The sequence below is a fragment of the Camelina sativa genome, chromosome 11 (genome assembly GCF_030686135.1).
Source record: "Camelina sativa cultivar CO46 ecotype springtype chromosome 11, ASM3068613v1".
Taxonomy (NCBI): domain Eukaryota; kingdom Viridiplantae; phylum Streptophyta; class Magnoliopsida; order Brassicales; family Brassicaceae; genus Camelina; species Camelina sativa.
The window spans coordinates 13,263,287-13,280,125 of NC_141890.1; the positions used below are offsets into that span (position 1 = coordinate 13,263,287).

The 16,839-nt window shown below is 34.3% G+C and overlaps 2 protein-coding genes across 13 annotated transcripts; one reads left to right on the forward strand and one right to left on the reverse strand.

Annotated features, from left to right (window-relative positions):
* Positions 1 to 1,816: 1,816 nt before the first annotated feature.
* Positions 1,817 to 6,029, reverse strand: LOC104723316 (uncharacterized). 12 transcript variants are annotated; one of them, XM_087475032.1, is made up of 10 exons: positions 5,720 to 6,029; positions 5,423 to 5,532; positions 5,093 to 5,331; positions 4,946 to 5,000; positions 4,736 to 4,836; positions 4,230 to 4,536; positions 3,553 to 3,822; positions 2,692 to 3,251; positions 2,449 to 2,604; positions 1,817 to 2,361 (listed from the first exon to the last, which is right to left on the reverse strand). In XM_087475032.1, exons 8-10 carry the CDS (start codon positions 3,247 to 3,249, stop codon positions 2,011 to 2,013), a joined length of 1,065 nt encoding a protein of 354 aa, XP_087331158.1. In that variant the 5' UTR covers positions 3,250 to 3,251; positions 3,553 to 3,822; positions 4,230 to 4,536; positions 4,736 to 4,836; positions 4,946 to 5,000; positions 5,093 to 5,331; positions 5,423 to 5,532; positions 5,720 to 6,029; the 3' UTR covers positions 1,817 to 2,010. The 12 variants fall into 12 exon arrangements, 11 of the variants coding, with proteins under 11 accessions (XP_087331158.1, XP_087331155.1, XP_087331159.1 ...); XM_087475029.1 differs by having other exon boundaries at positions 4,230 to 4,625; XM_087475033.1 differs by having other exon boundaries at positions 5,423 to 5,591.
* Positions 6,030 to 7,129: 1,100 nt separating this feature from the next.
* On the forward strand, positions 7,130 to 9,691 carry LOC104727955 (uncharacterized). The gene is made up of 5 exons (XM_010447006.2): positions 7,130 to 7,408; positions 7,491 to 7,541; positions 7,647 to 7,712; positions 7,842 to 7,964; positions 8,243 to 9,691. The coding sequence occupies exons 1-5, from the start codon at positions 7,130 to 7,132 to the stop codon at positions 9,689 to 9,691; spliced, it is 1,968 nt and encodes a 655-aa protein (XP_010445308.2).
* The last annotated feature ends 7,148 nt before the right edge of the window (positions 9,692 to 16,839 follow it).

Below are 16,839 nucleotides of genomic sequence, written 5' to 3' on the forward strand. Positions count from 1 at the left end.
TAAGTTGTTTATATATATTCTCTTATAGACTTTTAGTCATTTACTTTCTTTAGATTATTCTAAAGAACTAGTAAATTTTTATGGACATATACTTGGACTTAAACCTCCCCATAGAAGTGATGCCAAGAAAACATGATCAATAATTATTATTTAGTAATTTGTTACTAAATTTTCAATGTATTCACCAAAAAGATTGGTGACATGATTTAAAATATTTCATCATGATATTATATCTAATTTTAATTAGATTTAAATTTGTGATTAAACAAATAAAATAAATCACAAACTTGTTAAATAAATCACAAATTTGTGATATTATAAACAATCATGCACATAAGTGATTGTTAAATATTAAAGATCATCATTCTTTTTTTTTTTTTTTTTTTTTTTTTAGATCCACATGAAACTATTGAACCATTAACTTATAATGGAACAAGCAATAATATGACGTGTGTGATTCCATAACACAAAACACTTTTTAGACTAATGTTTCAAAGAAGCATTAAATCTACATGTCTATAAAAGTATGAAAGAATACTTATCTTTTAAGTGGAGAGATCACTGTAAGAGATCCAAAACAAAGATGAAGTCCATGGTGACAATCGCTTATTCAGCTGTCCATATCAAATCCCTCGCGTGATTTTGGAGACGGAGGCGAAAACGTTGATCTTTTTACTTCACTATGAGATATAAATTACTCCTTCAAACAAAAGACACACTTTTTGTCAAACCAATGATATACCAAACTTAATAATCAATAAATCCAAATAATCAAGGTAAAACAATAACGAATGATGATGTAGTAAATAAACACCATGTACCAAAGAAGCTATGTAAACATATGAAACGATGAGTTATCATACTCATATATGTTTTCGATGACATCACAATAAAATAATAAACTATGCCTTTGGTTTGAGAGAATTAACCAGACAAAACCATATAGCAATTTGAATATGATGTGCAAGATCTCTATTATAGGTTTCGATCATTAAATATTATGAAGTCAATAAGATTATGATAGACAGTTTTAAGTAATACGTTCACGAAAAGCAAACCATTATAATAGAGATCATGAAACGACGAGTTATTATACACATATATGCTTAAATCATGATTTGACTAAAGCATAGAAAGTACTTATCTGTATTGAATCGTAGATGGTCGTCGTCGTCGGAGAACGAAGGCTAGGTTTCGTAAGACTTCTTTTAGCTCAAACGGTAAAGGTTTTTTTTTTTTTTAAGACGGCTAGGGTTTAGAAAGGTTTAGAGCGTGCTGATAACATGTTGTGAACATAGAGATTTAGGAAATTGTTCTCTTGTATATTAATCTATCCTATAGGATATAACATATATACAGTGATACAACTTTAGGGTTTAGAATTTACACTAATGGGCCGATAATACAATATATTTATAACATAGACTACTTTTTTGTAGGGGTTTTAGTATTGTTGTATAATAGTATATACACATATACATCTAAGTACACGTTTATGTGTGATTTGATCTAGAACTCTAATTTCTCTAGAACGTTCAGTGACTATATTTTTTTCTCCCACTTTTCGTTTCAGTACGTGGTGACACATTTCCATAAAAGTGTCCATCGATTGAATTAACCATTCCCTTACGTTATACATATAAAAAAAAAACAGTTCTTACTTTTAGTAGTGCCGTTTATCTTCACAGTTGATTTTGTATGACTAAGGAAGACTAATGCACTAATCCCTCCACCATTATCGGTAGAAATGTCGACTTTTTGAGCAACTAAAGTATAAAACAAATAGCAAACATTTATCGAAATGCAACACAGAAAATTTGAACTTTTACAAAGCTCACTTTGAAATTTGAAAGCGTTATTACACCCATCACGAAACTATTCGAATCAAAGGAAAAACAATCATATAATTTGACTAATAAAAGACATTTAATCTTTAACTACTTATAAAAAAAAAACAATTTATCGAGTACAGAGAGATTCAATCTCAAAACGAAACAAATGGGCACAGAATCAAATAGCAGCAACGTTCTTATTATCCCCAAGTACCAAATCTTCTTTCTCTCGCCATACCGCATGAACTTCGTCTGTGCGAAATCGCTGTGTAAAGGTAGAGTCTTGGATCGGCGTTTCAATACCATTAACAAACGCGAGTAGACCCGTGTAAGCAATCATAGCTCCATTGTCAATACAGTAACGATCATCCGTTGCAAATAGCTTTCCATCACGTTCAGAACACATAGTCCTCATCATGTCCTGCAAACGCTCGTTACACCCGACACCTCCAACTATCAAAACGTCTTTCTTGTCACAATGCGCCATTGCTCTTTCCGTAATCTCAACCAACATCGCAAACACAGTTTCCTGCAACGTTCAAATTACTCTTAAAAGTCCAAAACTTTGCATTCATGTGGCAAAGATACAACATTTAAGAACAAGTGATAGCCTTACTTGAAGGGAATAGCACAAATCTGCTGGAGTGCACTCGTTATTTTTGAGCTTCTCCTCTGCAGTAGTTTCAATATAACTCAAGATTCCACTGAAAGATACATCCATACCTTTAACAGCATAAGGAAGATCAATAAAGTTTTCTCCTTTCTTCGCAAGCTAGTGAAATAAGAAAAACCGGGTTAACATTGTTCTTTAATCTTTATAGAACAGAGATAACTTTTACACTCTCAAGATAAAATCTACCTGCTCGATGTTATAACCAGGGCTTGGATCATTAGAAAGCTTCAAGACTCTAGCAAACCGATCCAAACAATTACCAACAGCAATATCAATGGTCTCACCAAAAATCCGGTACCTACCTTCACTATAAGCAATCACCTGAGTGTTCCCACCACTCACATACAAAACAACGGGATCAACAGCACCAGTAACTACTCTCCCCATCTCAATGTGAGCCACACAATGATTCACAGCAACAATTGGCTTTTTCCAAAGCTGTGACAAGACCCTAACAACAATAGCTGAGACCTGCAACGGTGCTCCCATCCCAGGACCTTTGGTATAACAAATACAATCAATTTCTTCAGGAGTTACTTGAGAAGTCTCAAGAGCTGATATGACTAAAGGAAGAATATGGTCAAGATGATGATGTGCAGTCTCTCTAGGAAGGAAACCATGACCAGGCGGTGTTATGTAAGTATGCCGAGGATTCGCTAAGATTGTACCGTCTAATGTCACTATTCCAACACCAATCTTGTTAGCTGAACCCTCAAAACCAATAGCTATCATCTTTTTCTTCATATCTACACAAAGAACAACAAATTTAGGACTAGATGAAGTAAAAAAACTCAAACTTTACTCGGAACAATCATTAGTTACAGCGTAAACGTTGACATGATAAACAAGATTACTCATTTCATAGACTGGTATTGGTATTGAGAGAGACCCAACAATAGATTCGTATAAACCTTAAGTTTCGTTTCCTCTAAGATGAGAGAGCTCTAAACCCTAGAAACTCTTTTAATCCTAAACCTAGAAACAAATTCAATTCGAGGCACAACACAACGACCCATGAACTGTAGATTGAATTGAATCAAAACTAACCTGAAGCTGCGAGATGGGCGGAATCAGAAGTAGGTCACAAAGCTCAAAGCCAAACGAAATCAGACAGAGCTAGAAACGACGAGGTTTCAGTTTCTCTCAGGACGTATGTGATACGGCATCGTTTTAGTGTGAGGTTCAAAAAATAAGAGCATCTTTATTGGTAGGTTTATATTTTTGGGTTCTTACACTTTTTAGTATTAAAAAGTATACTTTTATAAAATAAGAACCTTTTGTTTGTTAATTAAAATTGTACTTCTCCAATGGTAAACTCTTATAAGCAGTGTTCAAGAAAGCGGTCTAGGCGGCCGTCTAGGCGCTAGGCGCTCAGCAGACGTCTAGATGGCCGCCTGAACCGCTTAAAATTACATAAATTTTATTTTAATATTTATTTTTAATTTTTAACTACATATATTTAAATTATTAAGTTTTATATTTGTATATCTAATTATAAACATTTATATGTTGTTAATATAACTTAAATAAATGTATTTTTTCTTACTTTTATGTATAATTCTTAATTTTTTTTTTCTAACATATATTTTTATATAATTCTATATATATAATATTTTATGTTGTAACGCCTAAACCGCCTAAAAACCGTCTAGGCTCCGACTAAGCGTTCTAGGCGCTAGGCGTTAGGTCACCGCCCAGATACCGCCTAGCGCTTTCTTGAACACTGCTTATAAGTGAGGTTTTTAGTTAAAAAAAAAAAATTAGTTTTTAAATATTTAAACAATGAAGATTTTATTATTGCATTCATAAACTTTTAAACATACAAAACATAAAATCATATAAAAATAGAAGCAGAAATCACAAATGGGTGCATAAATTAGAAGGATCAGTGAATAAATTAGAAGGAGTGCAAACTTATCTATAAGCACGTCTCATGAGTGCAAACTAACCCACTCCATATTGCTGCAGGGAGCCACTGTTGTGATCCTTTGACAACGGTATGACAGAAGCTGTTGGTTTTTGCACCACCTCCTGAGAGAAAAACAAAGAAGACCAATAAATAGAAATTTGTGTTAGTAAATTTGAAGTGGGCGGCTTCTCGAGTTCCACTTCAGTAGCACCTTGTTGTTCCAAAAAAAAAAAAAAAAAGAATCAATGGGTAGACAAGGGTGTACTCGAAACAGGGCAAAGAAAAGAAAAAAAAATCTGAGAGGAATTTGAGATTACTTACAGAGCAATAAGAAGAGGATCATTTGGGTCAATAAGTCACCATCATCCTTAACAGCAATGGGAAGAAAGTAAACCTCCATATATCTTCGTCATCTAGAGAAGCTGAAACAACAAAACCAAAAAGTCTCAGTCTCACTAATGGATGGGGACTACTTTTACTTAAGCGAAAAGTATTGAGTAATTGTGAGTACTGAGTAATGGAACGACTTGCCTGAGTAAAGCAAAAATATCCAAATGAGAGTTAGAACACGAACACGCACACACACCTGTTAAACCCAAAACAAACAAACAAACCCATTAAAAAAAAAGAAGAAGCAAATTCGACTCAGCGGACAAGTAAAGAAAGACTTATCTATACCTCTTAATCGATTAGTTTGATGTTGTTACTTTAAGAACGCCCTCCGGCAACCGTTTTTGATCTGAATATACTTGGTACTGTCACATATATAACAAATCAAGGGGAGGAACACCGTAACCACCCAATGGACCACCCTAACATTATAAATGTCACATATAACAAAATCATGAAATCAGAAGGCCAAATTTTGGATGGGATTCTCTCGTATTCAACACAGCGGAGGTATCCATTCACACAACCTGCAAGACCAGAGCCAAAAAAACCTTTGATTTACCATTCAAGCATCTTCCTCTCGAGACTCGGAAAACCAAAAACATTCCTTTTACTAACCTTCAGCCCATATAGGATAGATAGACATATTGACACCTAAACTAACACCAGCACCATGATGAGCTATAAGCAGAAACCGAGAGATAGCCACTTCTATGAACTGCCCAGTTCTGAACCCAGAAATCAGAATATAGCAATACATAAGCTTTCATAAAAGTTGCGAGAAACCCTGCTGTCAAACAGAAACATAAACATATAAACCCGAATAAAAATACCCAAACTCTGAAAATCATAGAACCGTAATTTCTAAATCCTTACTAAACAAAAAAATTGATACAAGAATAAAGATAAACATACCATGAGAAAGAGATTGGTGATTGAACATCTCCGATTTGGTGAAGGAAAGGCTACGACTTGGTGGTCTCTGATTTCATCCAACCAACTTGTCGATTAACTCACAGAGAATCGCCGTTGAGATCCGCCATCGGTGGGGAGGTTGAGCTTAAAGGCCGAGAACAGATAAAAGTCACCAAAACCCGAATCGATCTACTCCACTTCCAACAGATCATTGAGAAAAATCTCAATCAATTTCGCAACTCTTCGTCGAGAGAGAGAGAGAGACAAGAAGAAAAAAAAAGAAATTGTAAATTTTTTTCTTTTATATTAAGGATTTGAATGGTAACTCCGGTGCGGTCAGGGCGGCCAAATCTGTCTGCGGTCTGGACCGCTTTATTTTTGGGGCGGACTACAGACCACTGCGGACCAACTCTATTTGTATGTAAAAGCGGTTTTATCTCTGCTTTATTTGGACCGCACCATTGCGGACTACATTTACTGAATGGTAAATAAAAAGCGGTCCAGTCCGCAGATGGATTTGTCCGCCCCAACCGTTGCAACCATTCACACCCTAAATATTACATCCAACCATTTTATAGTCCATGGTTCTTAGAAATTCTTAAACCCCCTTAGCCAAGAGGTTATTCTTAGTGATATTATCATTTTTGATTTATTTTTAATCAGATTAAACCTAAGAAATATTGCTAAGAAGTACCCATAAAAATGATCTAATTTTGGGTTATGGTAAAGAGAATTTCTTACTAATATTCCTTTTTTGATACTTTTTTTTTTTTAAATGTCTCTTCTAGTGGTCATTTTTAATTCTACTCCTCCTTTATTTCGTAAAGATAATTTTGCCCTTTTTTATAATTATACCGACAATCTTCATCTTCGTCTCTTCTTCTCTATCGTCATCTATCTTTCTCCGTCGTCATCTATCCTTTTCCGGTCGCATCTCTCCTTTTCCGGTCGCATCTCTCCTTTTCCGGTCGTATCTCTCCTTCTCCGGTCGCATCTCTCATTCGCCGTTGTCACTGCTTCTCCCGTAGTCTTAGTCCTCTATTTTACTTCGTCGTCTCTTCTTCTCCCATCGTTTAAGCTTTTTTTTTGAATTTTAATTTTAATTTCAATTTCAATTTTGTGTTAGCTATTAGATTGTTGTTTCGATTTCAAATTTGAAGTCAGAATTTTTTTAGGTCTTAAACACTTGTTCTTTTGATATGTTCGTGATTATAAAGTCCTTTATTAGATCTTTGGACATCTATTGTTGTTCTTTGATATAGTTGTTGGGATCTCTCTTCTTTTAATGTAGTTTTGTAATTCGCGATATTGGTTTGTTTTCTCAGGACTTGTTTGGATGTACAAATGATTGAATTATATTCATTATGTGGATTGTGGAAGTTGAACAACAAGATTCATTGGGAATTTGAGATGGATAATGAAACGGGAGCTTCTTTGATTAACATTGATGAGAATACTAGATTTAGTGAGTTGGTAAAGATCCTATTAGAAGATTTTGACATTGATATTCAGGCACAATGTTTTAAGCTTAGTTATACATTGCCTGCTATGTCTGCTACCATAAGTAGTATTCCTATATTTATTAGAAATGATAGGCAGCTTGAAGGTTTTAAACTCAAATATGCACAAAGTGGAGGAGTTCTTCATCTATGTGTTAATGTTGAGGATTTTTGTGTGACTGTTGAGCAGGTACTTTTAGTAAATTCATTCTCTTATTCTTTCTAATATTGTTTTAGAAAAGTAACTGATTTGACGAATGTTTCTTTATTAGGGCCAACCTAGCTCTACTCCTTTTATTGAGAGTGTTACTGCTGTTACTCAGGTAACTTTCTACTTTAGAATTTTAATTATTTCTTTCTTACAAAACCTTATAAAATCCTTTGAAAACACTTGTAAAACGTTTTAAATACTTTACATCTCCTTTCAGGATCAAACTAGCTCAAATCTGTTTGTTGGAAATGCTATCAATGTTTCTACTGCTACTCATACTCATGTAACTTACAATGGCATAAATGTTTTAATTGCCTTTTCAACCCCTTTTAAAAATCTTTGAAAACAGTTGTAAACCTTATTAAATCCTTTGAAATCACTTGTAAAACCTTTAAAATACTTGTACTTTCAGGGTCAACCAATACCAAATTCATATGTCGAAAGTGTTCCTCGTTTTTATTGTTCTCCTGTTGCTTCTTCAAGTCAACATACTGGCTCCGATGATGATTTTACTGCTACTACTACACATACTCAGGTAACTTATAATGGCATTACCCCTTTTAAAACCTTTGGTAAATCCATTTAAACACTTTAAAAAACCTTTGAAAACAGTTGTAAACCTTATTAAATCCTTTGAAATCACTTGTAAACCTTTTAAATACTTTACAAATCTTTTAAAAATTCATTGATTTGTACTTTCAGGCTCAACCAATACCAAATCCATATGTCGAGAGTGTTCCTCGTAACATGACAACCTCTGGTTTTTCTCACTCAACTGGTCTAATCGATGTTGATTCACTGTTTTGTGGGAAGTTATTCAAAGAAAAAACAGAAATAAGAAGTCAGATGCGGATGTATGCAGTCAAGCATAGTTTTGAGTTTCATACTTTTAAGTCAGACAACAAGAGGTATGTTCTTCATTGTATTGATGAAAAATGTAGTTGGAGGCTACGTGCAACTAAGGTTAAAGCATCAGATAGCTTTGTTGTTCGAAAGTATATTAGTCAGCACAACTGTGACTCTGCTTTATGGAATGTTAATTATCGCCAAGCATCTGTAAGGACTTTGGCTGGTTTGGTTAGTAACCATTTTGCAGGAGAAAAGCTTCCTCTCAGACCTAAACAGCTCATGGAAATTTTTAGGAATGACCATGGAGTTGGTGTCTCGTACTCAAAAGCATGGAAAGCTCAAGAACATGCATCAGAACTTGCTAGGGGTTTACCTGCTGATAGTTATGAGGTTTTACCGAGTTGGTTCCACATGATAGAAAAGAAGAATCCATGTACTATCACTTACATCAAAGCTGATTCTGATAATAAGTTTAGATACGCTTTTCTGGCTTTTGGTGCATCAATTAGAGGTTTTAAGTTGATGAGAAAAGTTATTTCTATTGATGACGCCCATTTGAAATCAAAATTTAAAGGGACTTTGCTTGTTGCATCAGCTCAGGATGGTAATTTTCAGTTATATCCTATTGCTTTTGCCGTTGTTGATTATGAGAATGATGCATCATATGATTGGTTTTTGCGGTGTGTGAAGACTATTATTCCTGATGAAAAGGATCTAGTTTTCGTGTCTGATCGGGCTTCTTCAATTGCAACTGCGCTTTCAGTAAATTATGAACTTGCTCATCATGGGATCTGCACTTTCCACTTGCAAAAGAACCTGGAAACACAATTTAGAGCTTCTACTTCTCTTCTTCCAGTTGTTCATGATGCTTCAAGAGCTTACACTCTATATGATTTTGATTATTTGTTCAGTCAAATTTTCAATGGTAATCCGGAACTTGGAGAATATCTTTGGCAAGCTGATATTAGGAAATGGTCTCGTGCATATTCTCCTTCTAACCGGCACAACATCATGACATCTAATTGTGTCGAGTCCTTATTAAAAGAGACTCGCGAGTATCCAATTGTCTGCCTGTTTGAGACAATCAGGTCTATTTTGACTAGGTGGTTTAATGAACGACGTGATGAGAGCTATCGACATCCATATGCTGTTACTCCAAATGTTGGGAATAAGATGAAAGCATCTTATAATAATACTACCCGCTGGCTTGAAGTTTGTCAAGTAAATGAAAATGTCTTTGAGGTTAAAGCAGGTTTAAAGACGTATATGGTGAATTTGGACACAAGGAAATGCACATGTTGTATGTTTGATATTGACAAATTCCCTTGTGCACATGGAATTGCTGCTGCCAAACATGTCAATCTCAATGAAAACATGTTTGTTGATGATTATCATTTCAGTGAAAGGTTATAACTCTCTTCTTTAATTGGGTTTTGAAAAGGTTGCTAAAGTAATAGATCCGACAGGTTTTAACAATGTTTTAAAAGGTTTTACAGGTTGTTTATAAGTAGTTTTAAAAAGGTTTTACAAAGATTTATCAAAGTTCTATAAGTCTTATCTTCCTCTTTTTGTTTTAGAGATAGAGTTTAGGATATTCAGAGAGCATTCACCAAGTAGGTGATATGGAGTATTGGGAGATTCCAGAGAGTGTTAGTACTTCTATTCGACCATCTTTTACTCTTATACCTAGTGGCATGCGAAAGAAAAAGAGAATAGCTAGTTCATGGGAGCATGGAAAGGCTAAGACAAATTCAAAACAATACAAATGCAGTAGGTGTGGTTAGTGTGGACACAACAAATCTAGTTGTATAGCTGCTATCTAACTCTCTCTCTCTTTTAATTCAACTTGAATTTGTTCTTTTTAATAAAATATTTCAGTCTGTGGTGTTGTAAACTCCATATATACACTCTTGTAAATCATATATACTCTTGTAAATCCGTTTAAAAACATTTCAGAAACTGTAAATTTCTTTAAAAAGTTTTATATACTTTTGTAAAACCGTTTAAAAACCATTTAAAACGTTGTAAAACCTTTTAAAAATCTTAATTGATTGACACTCAATCCATTACTTCTGTTCGGCTTTTCGGATTTAGTTTTTTTGGTCCACCCTCTGAAAGGATACCAAACAGTCAAGTGAAAACATAATTGATTGGCATAGTTAGTAATGTTTATTACGAACATCGAAGGAGATAAATCAATATACTACAAAGGATTTCCGCTGTTACCCCAAGCCCAGAGAGAAACAACGCTCCACTTTTGATTTCGAATCGCTTAAGTTTATTTTGTGGAAGACGATTGAAGGGGTATTACGCGAAGAGTCGCTTTCGAAACAACGAAAGGGTAAGAATTGAAGGGGTAAGATTTCGAAACAGCGAAGAGGCTCTTAAAACCGTAATTGTTTGAAGGGGTAATACGCGAAGTGTCACTTTGGTTTACGAAAAGTACCACTTTGGTTATAATTACGCGTTGAAGGGGTACTTTTTGTAAACCAAAGCGACGCTTCGCGTATTATAAATACTTTTTGCTCTTGACTTACACATCAAACCTTTGTCTCACGAAAACGTAAAAATCATCTCTCAGACTCCTCAATTCCTATTACCTTTTTTCTTCAATCCGTCAGAAATGTCACAAATTTCTTCAAGCCATCTAAGGCATGCCTTGAAATCTTTGAACAAGGATCATTCGACAAACGTCACAGCAGGTAAACGCCTACATCTTCAGATTAGTTTTGTTTTACCGTTAAGGATAAAAGAGATTGAGTGTGTTTACCTTTTTGTTAGTAATTGTTGATGACAGCATTTTCAAGTGGGAGGCTACTTTAATATGAAGGAGGGAGTGTTTAAAATGAGTATTCACTTTCCGTGTGATTACCCAAATAATCCCCAAAGGTATTTGTTTTGATTATACTCCCTTTTATTTAGCAAGCATGTGTATTAGGACTCCTCTTTTTGCAGCCACTCAATAGTTTTTTAAATATAATTTCTTAAAAATGCAGGTTTGTTTCAAAACAAAAAATTTCCACGCAAACATATCAGAAAGAGGTGCTATATACCTAAGAGTGTTGAAGTCCACATATTGGCATCCCATGCTGATTATTTGGCTTTTCAAGACAATAGTGGAGGAGTTGATTGAACCAGAGCTTGATGATGAGGACGAGATCAATAAAAATCTTGTCAACCTCTACAAAACCGATAGGGCAGGGTTTGACGAGACGGCAAGAGAGATGACAAACCAATATGCTGGGAGAGCAAACTGAAATATGATCCTAAATAGTTCAAATCTATTTTCCAAATCTTGAATAATTCAACTTGTATTTGTTCTTTTTAATAAAATATTTCAGTATGTTATGTTGTAAACTCCATTCTCAAACAATTTTTTTTCCAGATTTTACTGTTTTAAAACATTATAAACAACTTGTAAAGCCTTTTAAAAAAGCAAGTCGTAGTGTTTTATATCATTATAAACAACTTGTAAAACCTTTTAAAACTTTCTAAAAACCATATATACTCTTGTAAATCATATATACTCTTGTAAAACCAAACGGTTTATAGGATTAACACCATTTAAAAGGTTTTACAAGCGAAAAGAAGTAACTTAACATTAAAAAGACAAATTTTTAAAATCTACTTGCAAACTAAACATTGAAATATTTTGCCATTTATTATTCTTCTTGATGCGATCACGTTTATATACCAGCAAGATGCAAACTTCCATAACCTAGATATTTGCTAATTCTGCAAATTATGGATTTTTCTTGAAGTATTTGTCCCTGTACTCCTGCAAAAGAAAAGAAAAATTTAAGTTAGTATTAAATAACAATAAAATATGCATTAAATCTAAAAAAAGTCGAGGTTCATTAATCTTTAATGTTGAAAACATTCAGATACCAAGGTATCTCATTTGTGCAATAACATCTTTAGGAATTTTGTCAGGATGAAGAATTAACATTGCCTTCCTTGGTACTTTACTTACATCTTCTTTAGTTTCCAAATCCATGACAAAAACTTTTTCCCACTTATTCCCTGGCCAAAGATACTACAATGTAGAACATCCAAATTTTGTTAGTATTAACGCTTATGATAACAAGTATATGATTTTTTCAAACTTACTTCATCCACTGACGAAAGCATATATTTGACGTCCCCGAGTATAGTCCAACGACTTATAACTGCCTCGATTTGTTTCATTTCTTCGTCACTTATAGTGTTCTCCTGCGTAGAAGGTGTTTGCACTAATACAAACATAAGAAAAAAAATATTATATGTCATTTTCAAAAGAGCAAATCATCTATAATAAAGAATTCAACAACTTACAACTGCTTATTTCCTGGCAGGTGTGTTCTTGTTGAGTGGGAGCTTCTTGTTGGCTTGGGTCTTCTTGTTGAGTGGGAGCTTCTTCTTGACTTGGGTCTTCTTGTTGAGTGGGAGCTTCTTCTTGGCTTGGGTCTTCTTGTTGAGTGGGAGCTTCTTCTTGGCTTGGATCAACATCAATATCTGAAATATTAATACACTCTTCGTCATCCGATATAACAATGTACGCTTCTTGTTGGCTTGAGTCTACATCATCAGCACTGTTAGGCTTCTCATCCTGCATAAATAATTATATTTTCATTAACTATGTGTAAATTATTTTCAAATTTGTTTTTACAAGGTTTTTAAAATTAGTCGATCATATTCAAGTAACACATACCTTATCATTATTCATATCCTCCTCTTGTGGATCATTTTCATTAGTATCCTGGGTATTATTTTCTACAGGAATAACACTTGGGTCCCCTCTCAAGTCAATTTGTTTCTCATGTTGATAATCTTGATTCTCTTCTTTAGGTACCTAGAAATGTTGTAAATTTTGTTTAATATTATTTAAAACACTAGCAAAACCTTTTAAAACGATTATATGATTTTGTTAAAAACTCGTTTAAACACTTTTAAAACGATTTTAAAAGGAATTAAGTTTTTTTTTTCAAATTTTTTAAAACCATTGAAAACCCTTTTAAAACCATTGTTAACACTTGTAAAACGATTTTATATGATTTTGTTAAAAACTCTTTAAAACACTTTTAAAATGATTTTAAAAGGAATTATTTTTTTTTCACTTACAAATTCACTTGGAGAAGCTGATACTTCCTCTTCTTCAAAATCGGTGGCAGAGGCTCGTACTTCCTCTTCTTGAAAGGCAGTTGCAGAGGCTGGTACTTCCTCTTCTTGAAAGGCAGTTGCAGAGGCTGGTACTTCCTCTTCTTGAAAGGCAGTTGCAGAGGTTGGTACTTCCTCTTCTTGAAAAGCAGTTGCAGAGGCTGGTACTTCCTCTTCTTGCAAGGAAGTTGCAGAGGCTGGTACTTCCTCTTCTTTAAATGCCCTTGATTCCCACTGTGGTGTTGCAGCAGCAGTAGTGATCCCCACATGATTCTCCAGTCTCACTATTCTTTTGTGAATAAGTTGACATGTTTTTAAAATCATGTCAATTTTTCCACTACAAGATATTCTTTTTTTTTGTTAGTTTGATTCAAGGATGGCCCAGCAGCTTCTCTTAGACGCTTGTTTTGATTTTGTTCTCCTTTTTCAACTTGAATCCATCCTTGAATCCATTCCTCCTTAGTCATCATATAGCCTTGGATTACAAGTTTAACAACTTCATCAAAATCTTTGTCTTCATCATTCGATGGCATAACCAAATGGCTATATCCATCGGGATCACCAACAATTATTTTCACTTCAACCTGCAAAGATAAATCGATTCATATTATATCTCAAAAGTCTTATACATATATTGTAAAACCTTTTAAAACTCTTTTATAATTCTCGAAATTCCTTATAAATCCGTTGTAAAGTCTTGTAAACCAGTTTAAACACATTGTAAATCCAAATTATGTTAATAACACTATTTTAAAAGGTTTTACAATGTGTTTTAAAACTATTGGAAAACAAAAAAAAATAGTTCTAGAGAAGTATTAGTACCTTGTCAGCCTCAAGAACAAATTTTATTTCATTGAATTGTGGGGATTTTGTCATTTGCCATTGCAAGATCAGCGGGAGATGTTGATTTTGGCTTGAAATGCTTTCCCTAACACCAAATTGTTCCTCTAACTGGCAAACTGAAGATAACGCCCATATTTGGATTCCACAGTCATTTGTTTCACGCCTATAAATAATGATTCGTAAGCAATTTCACCCCAAGGATACTTGCAGAAATTCTTAAAACTACTGGCTCTCTCCAAATTCTTTAAGGGAATTCGAACTACTGGATTTTGTGCTATCAATATCCCCTCCACTAGTAATAAAGCACCTTATCAAATTCTTTCCTCAGATTTCATGTCTTTTCCTTTAAATTCCAAAGTACAACGAAGATCTTTGCATGATATTTTATTATTCATCCACAAATCTTTTTTCGATGTAACAATACCTAATGGAACAGTACCCACCGGAAAGCCTGTTGTAATGACGAATTCCCTTAGCGAAAATTGCATAGGTTGATCATCATATGCAAACCAGAGTTTGTTTTTCGCAGAAAAAATCCTCCTCTGTAGTAAGTTGTGGACAAGTTGACTCGAGAAATTGATTTCTTTCCAATTAACAAATTCTATAATAGGATCCAAGAAAGACTCCTCTAACTTCTTGAACTCATTTTTTTTAATGCTTTCTTTACGGTTGCAAAGCTCATCATCATCGGCGCCGGAGCTCATCGTTCGTCTTTGCCGTCGTTTATTAAGGAGGAGCTCATTGTTCGTCGTTTCCGCCGTAGAGCTCACCGTTTGTTGTTGCCGCCGTTCATTAAGACGGAGCTCATTGTTCGTCACTGCCGCCGTGGAGCTCACCATTTGTCGTTCATTAAGACGGAGCTACCATTCGTCGTTGCCGCCGCTCATTAAGGCATAGCTCACCATCGTCGTTGCCGCTGTTCATTAGGACGGAGCTCGCCATCGTTGTAACAGCTGTTCATAAGTCGAAACTCATCGTCATCATCTTCTAATTTACAGTACTGTCTTCTTCATCTGATCTCTTTTCATCAAAAAAATAATAATAAAATATCTAAATTCTCAGAAGGTTAATGATGTAATTTAACAAAAGCAAAAAATGCCTATATTCAGAAGCATGGATGGAAATGCTGAAACAGACAATACCCATGAAAAATAATGCTTTATCTCATAACTAACTCATGGTTCCAAACATAAATACTTATCGTTACACGACAGATGCCCAAACTAAAAAAAAATCTCATATCCATCGTCATCTTCTCAATCTTGTTGAAGGAAGAAGATACATCTAGTACAGCCGTACAGATCCGAGATCCGAGATATGATGTGTCAAAATTGTATGCAGAAACGGTGGTTCGTGATTCTTCGTTTTCATGTTCGACTCTATTTCCCCCCCTCAGGGTTTGTCTTTTGATTCCCGATTTTTCGAAAGTTTCGCCGAATGTTGTATTGGAAGACAAATCCATGACTAATTTAGGAGACAAGAGGTTTGTTCTATATTTTAGTTCGTAATCTGGGTTCTTCTTCTTTAGAAACTTGAGTGTTATCGAAACTGATCCAGTTTTTTTTTTTGCTTGTATCTTCTTTGGTTCTTCCTTCAAACGATGAATCTGGACATTTTTAATATATTTTTATTTGGGCATATATTTTATTAACATTATAAGTATGTCTTACCTCATTCGGTAGAATATTTTGAAGATTAATCAGAGGTATCCGGTTCGATTTCACAATTGGCAAAAATTTTATAACCCAACGACGTTTTAACAGTGACATTAACTGAGGACTAAACTCCGTTAGTTTTTTCTGTTAGTTGACTTAACATCATGTCTAAAATGGTTTAGTCAACAAAAAATTATCTATTTAATTGTAAATCAACAAAAACTTAAGCATTTAAATGATATTTTGAAAGTTCATGATTTAAACGTCCCAAATTTGAAAGTTTGAGGTTTTTTTTGACATTTTTCCTATTTTAAAACCAATATAAAACTTTTTAAAGACATTGATAAATTTCCAACCTTCGAATTCCGAATTTACCAAAACATCATAAAAATTCAAATTAAAATAGAAATTGAAGTCAAAATTAAGTTCCGAACCAAACTTACAGATGGGAGAAGAAAAGACGACGAATTTGAAGAGAGGACTAGAGGAAAAATGGGGGAGAAGAAGAGTACGTAATTCAACAAAGAAAATGGCAATTTGAAGTCCTCGAGTATCCAATCAGTCGACTCCTAGTTTCAATCCGACGAAATCGTGTCTACAATCTGACGAAATCGAGAACCCAATTTAAGCAAATACAGATTTGAGTGAATTTTGCGATTTTCAACCTCCCAGACGGAAAACTGTACTTTTTGGAAGAGGAACAGGTGACTTTTTAGGATATATAATATAGGGGGTTATATTTTACAATTGGACCTAGGCCTAGGGCTTTCACCCTTAATAATAAAAAAAACATTGTAAAATCTTTTAAAATATAAATTACGTTTTATAGTATTAAAACCATTTAAAAGGTTTTACAAGCGTTTTAAAACGGATTTTAAAGGTTTAAAAGTCTTTTATAGGATTTACATGTGGTTTTTAAAAAGATTC

Bases quoted from the DNA above. Each gene is read 5' to 3' on its own strand.
- LOC104723316 (XM_087475032.1), bottom strand. From the start codon at position 3,249: ATGAAGAAAAAGATGATAGCTATTGGTTTTGAGGGTTCAGCTAACAAG. The intron at 2,605-2,691 runs GTAGATTTTATC...TTATTTCACTAG, and splicing joins CTGGTTATAACATCGAGCAG to CTTGCGAAGAAAGGAGAAAA. The intron at 2,362-2,448 runs GTAAGGCTATCA...TGAACGTTGCAG, and splicing joins ATTTGTGCTATTCCCTTCAA to GAAACTGTGTTTGCGATGTT.
- LOC104727955 (XM_010447006.2), top strand. From the start codon at position 7,130: ATGGATAATGAAACGGGAGCTTCTTTGATTAACATTGATGAGAATACT. The intron at 7,409-7,490 runs GTACTTTTAGTA...TTTCTTTATTAG, and splicing joins TTTGTGTGACTGTTGAGCAG to GGCCAACCTAGCTCTACTCC. The intron at 7,965-8,242 runs GTAACTTATAAT...TTTTGTGGGAAG, and splicing joins CTACTACTACACATACTCAG to TTATTCAAAGAAAAAACAGA.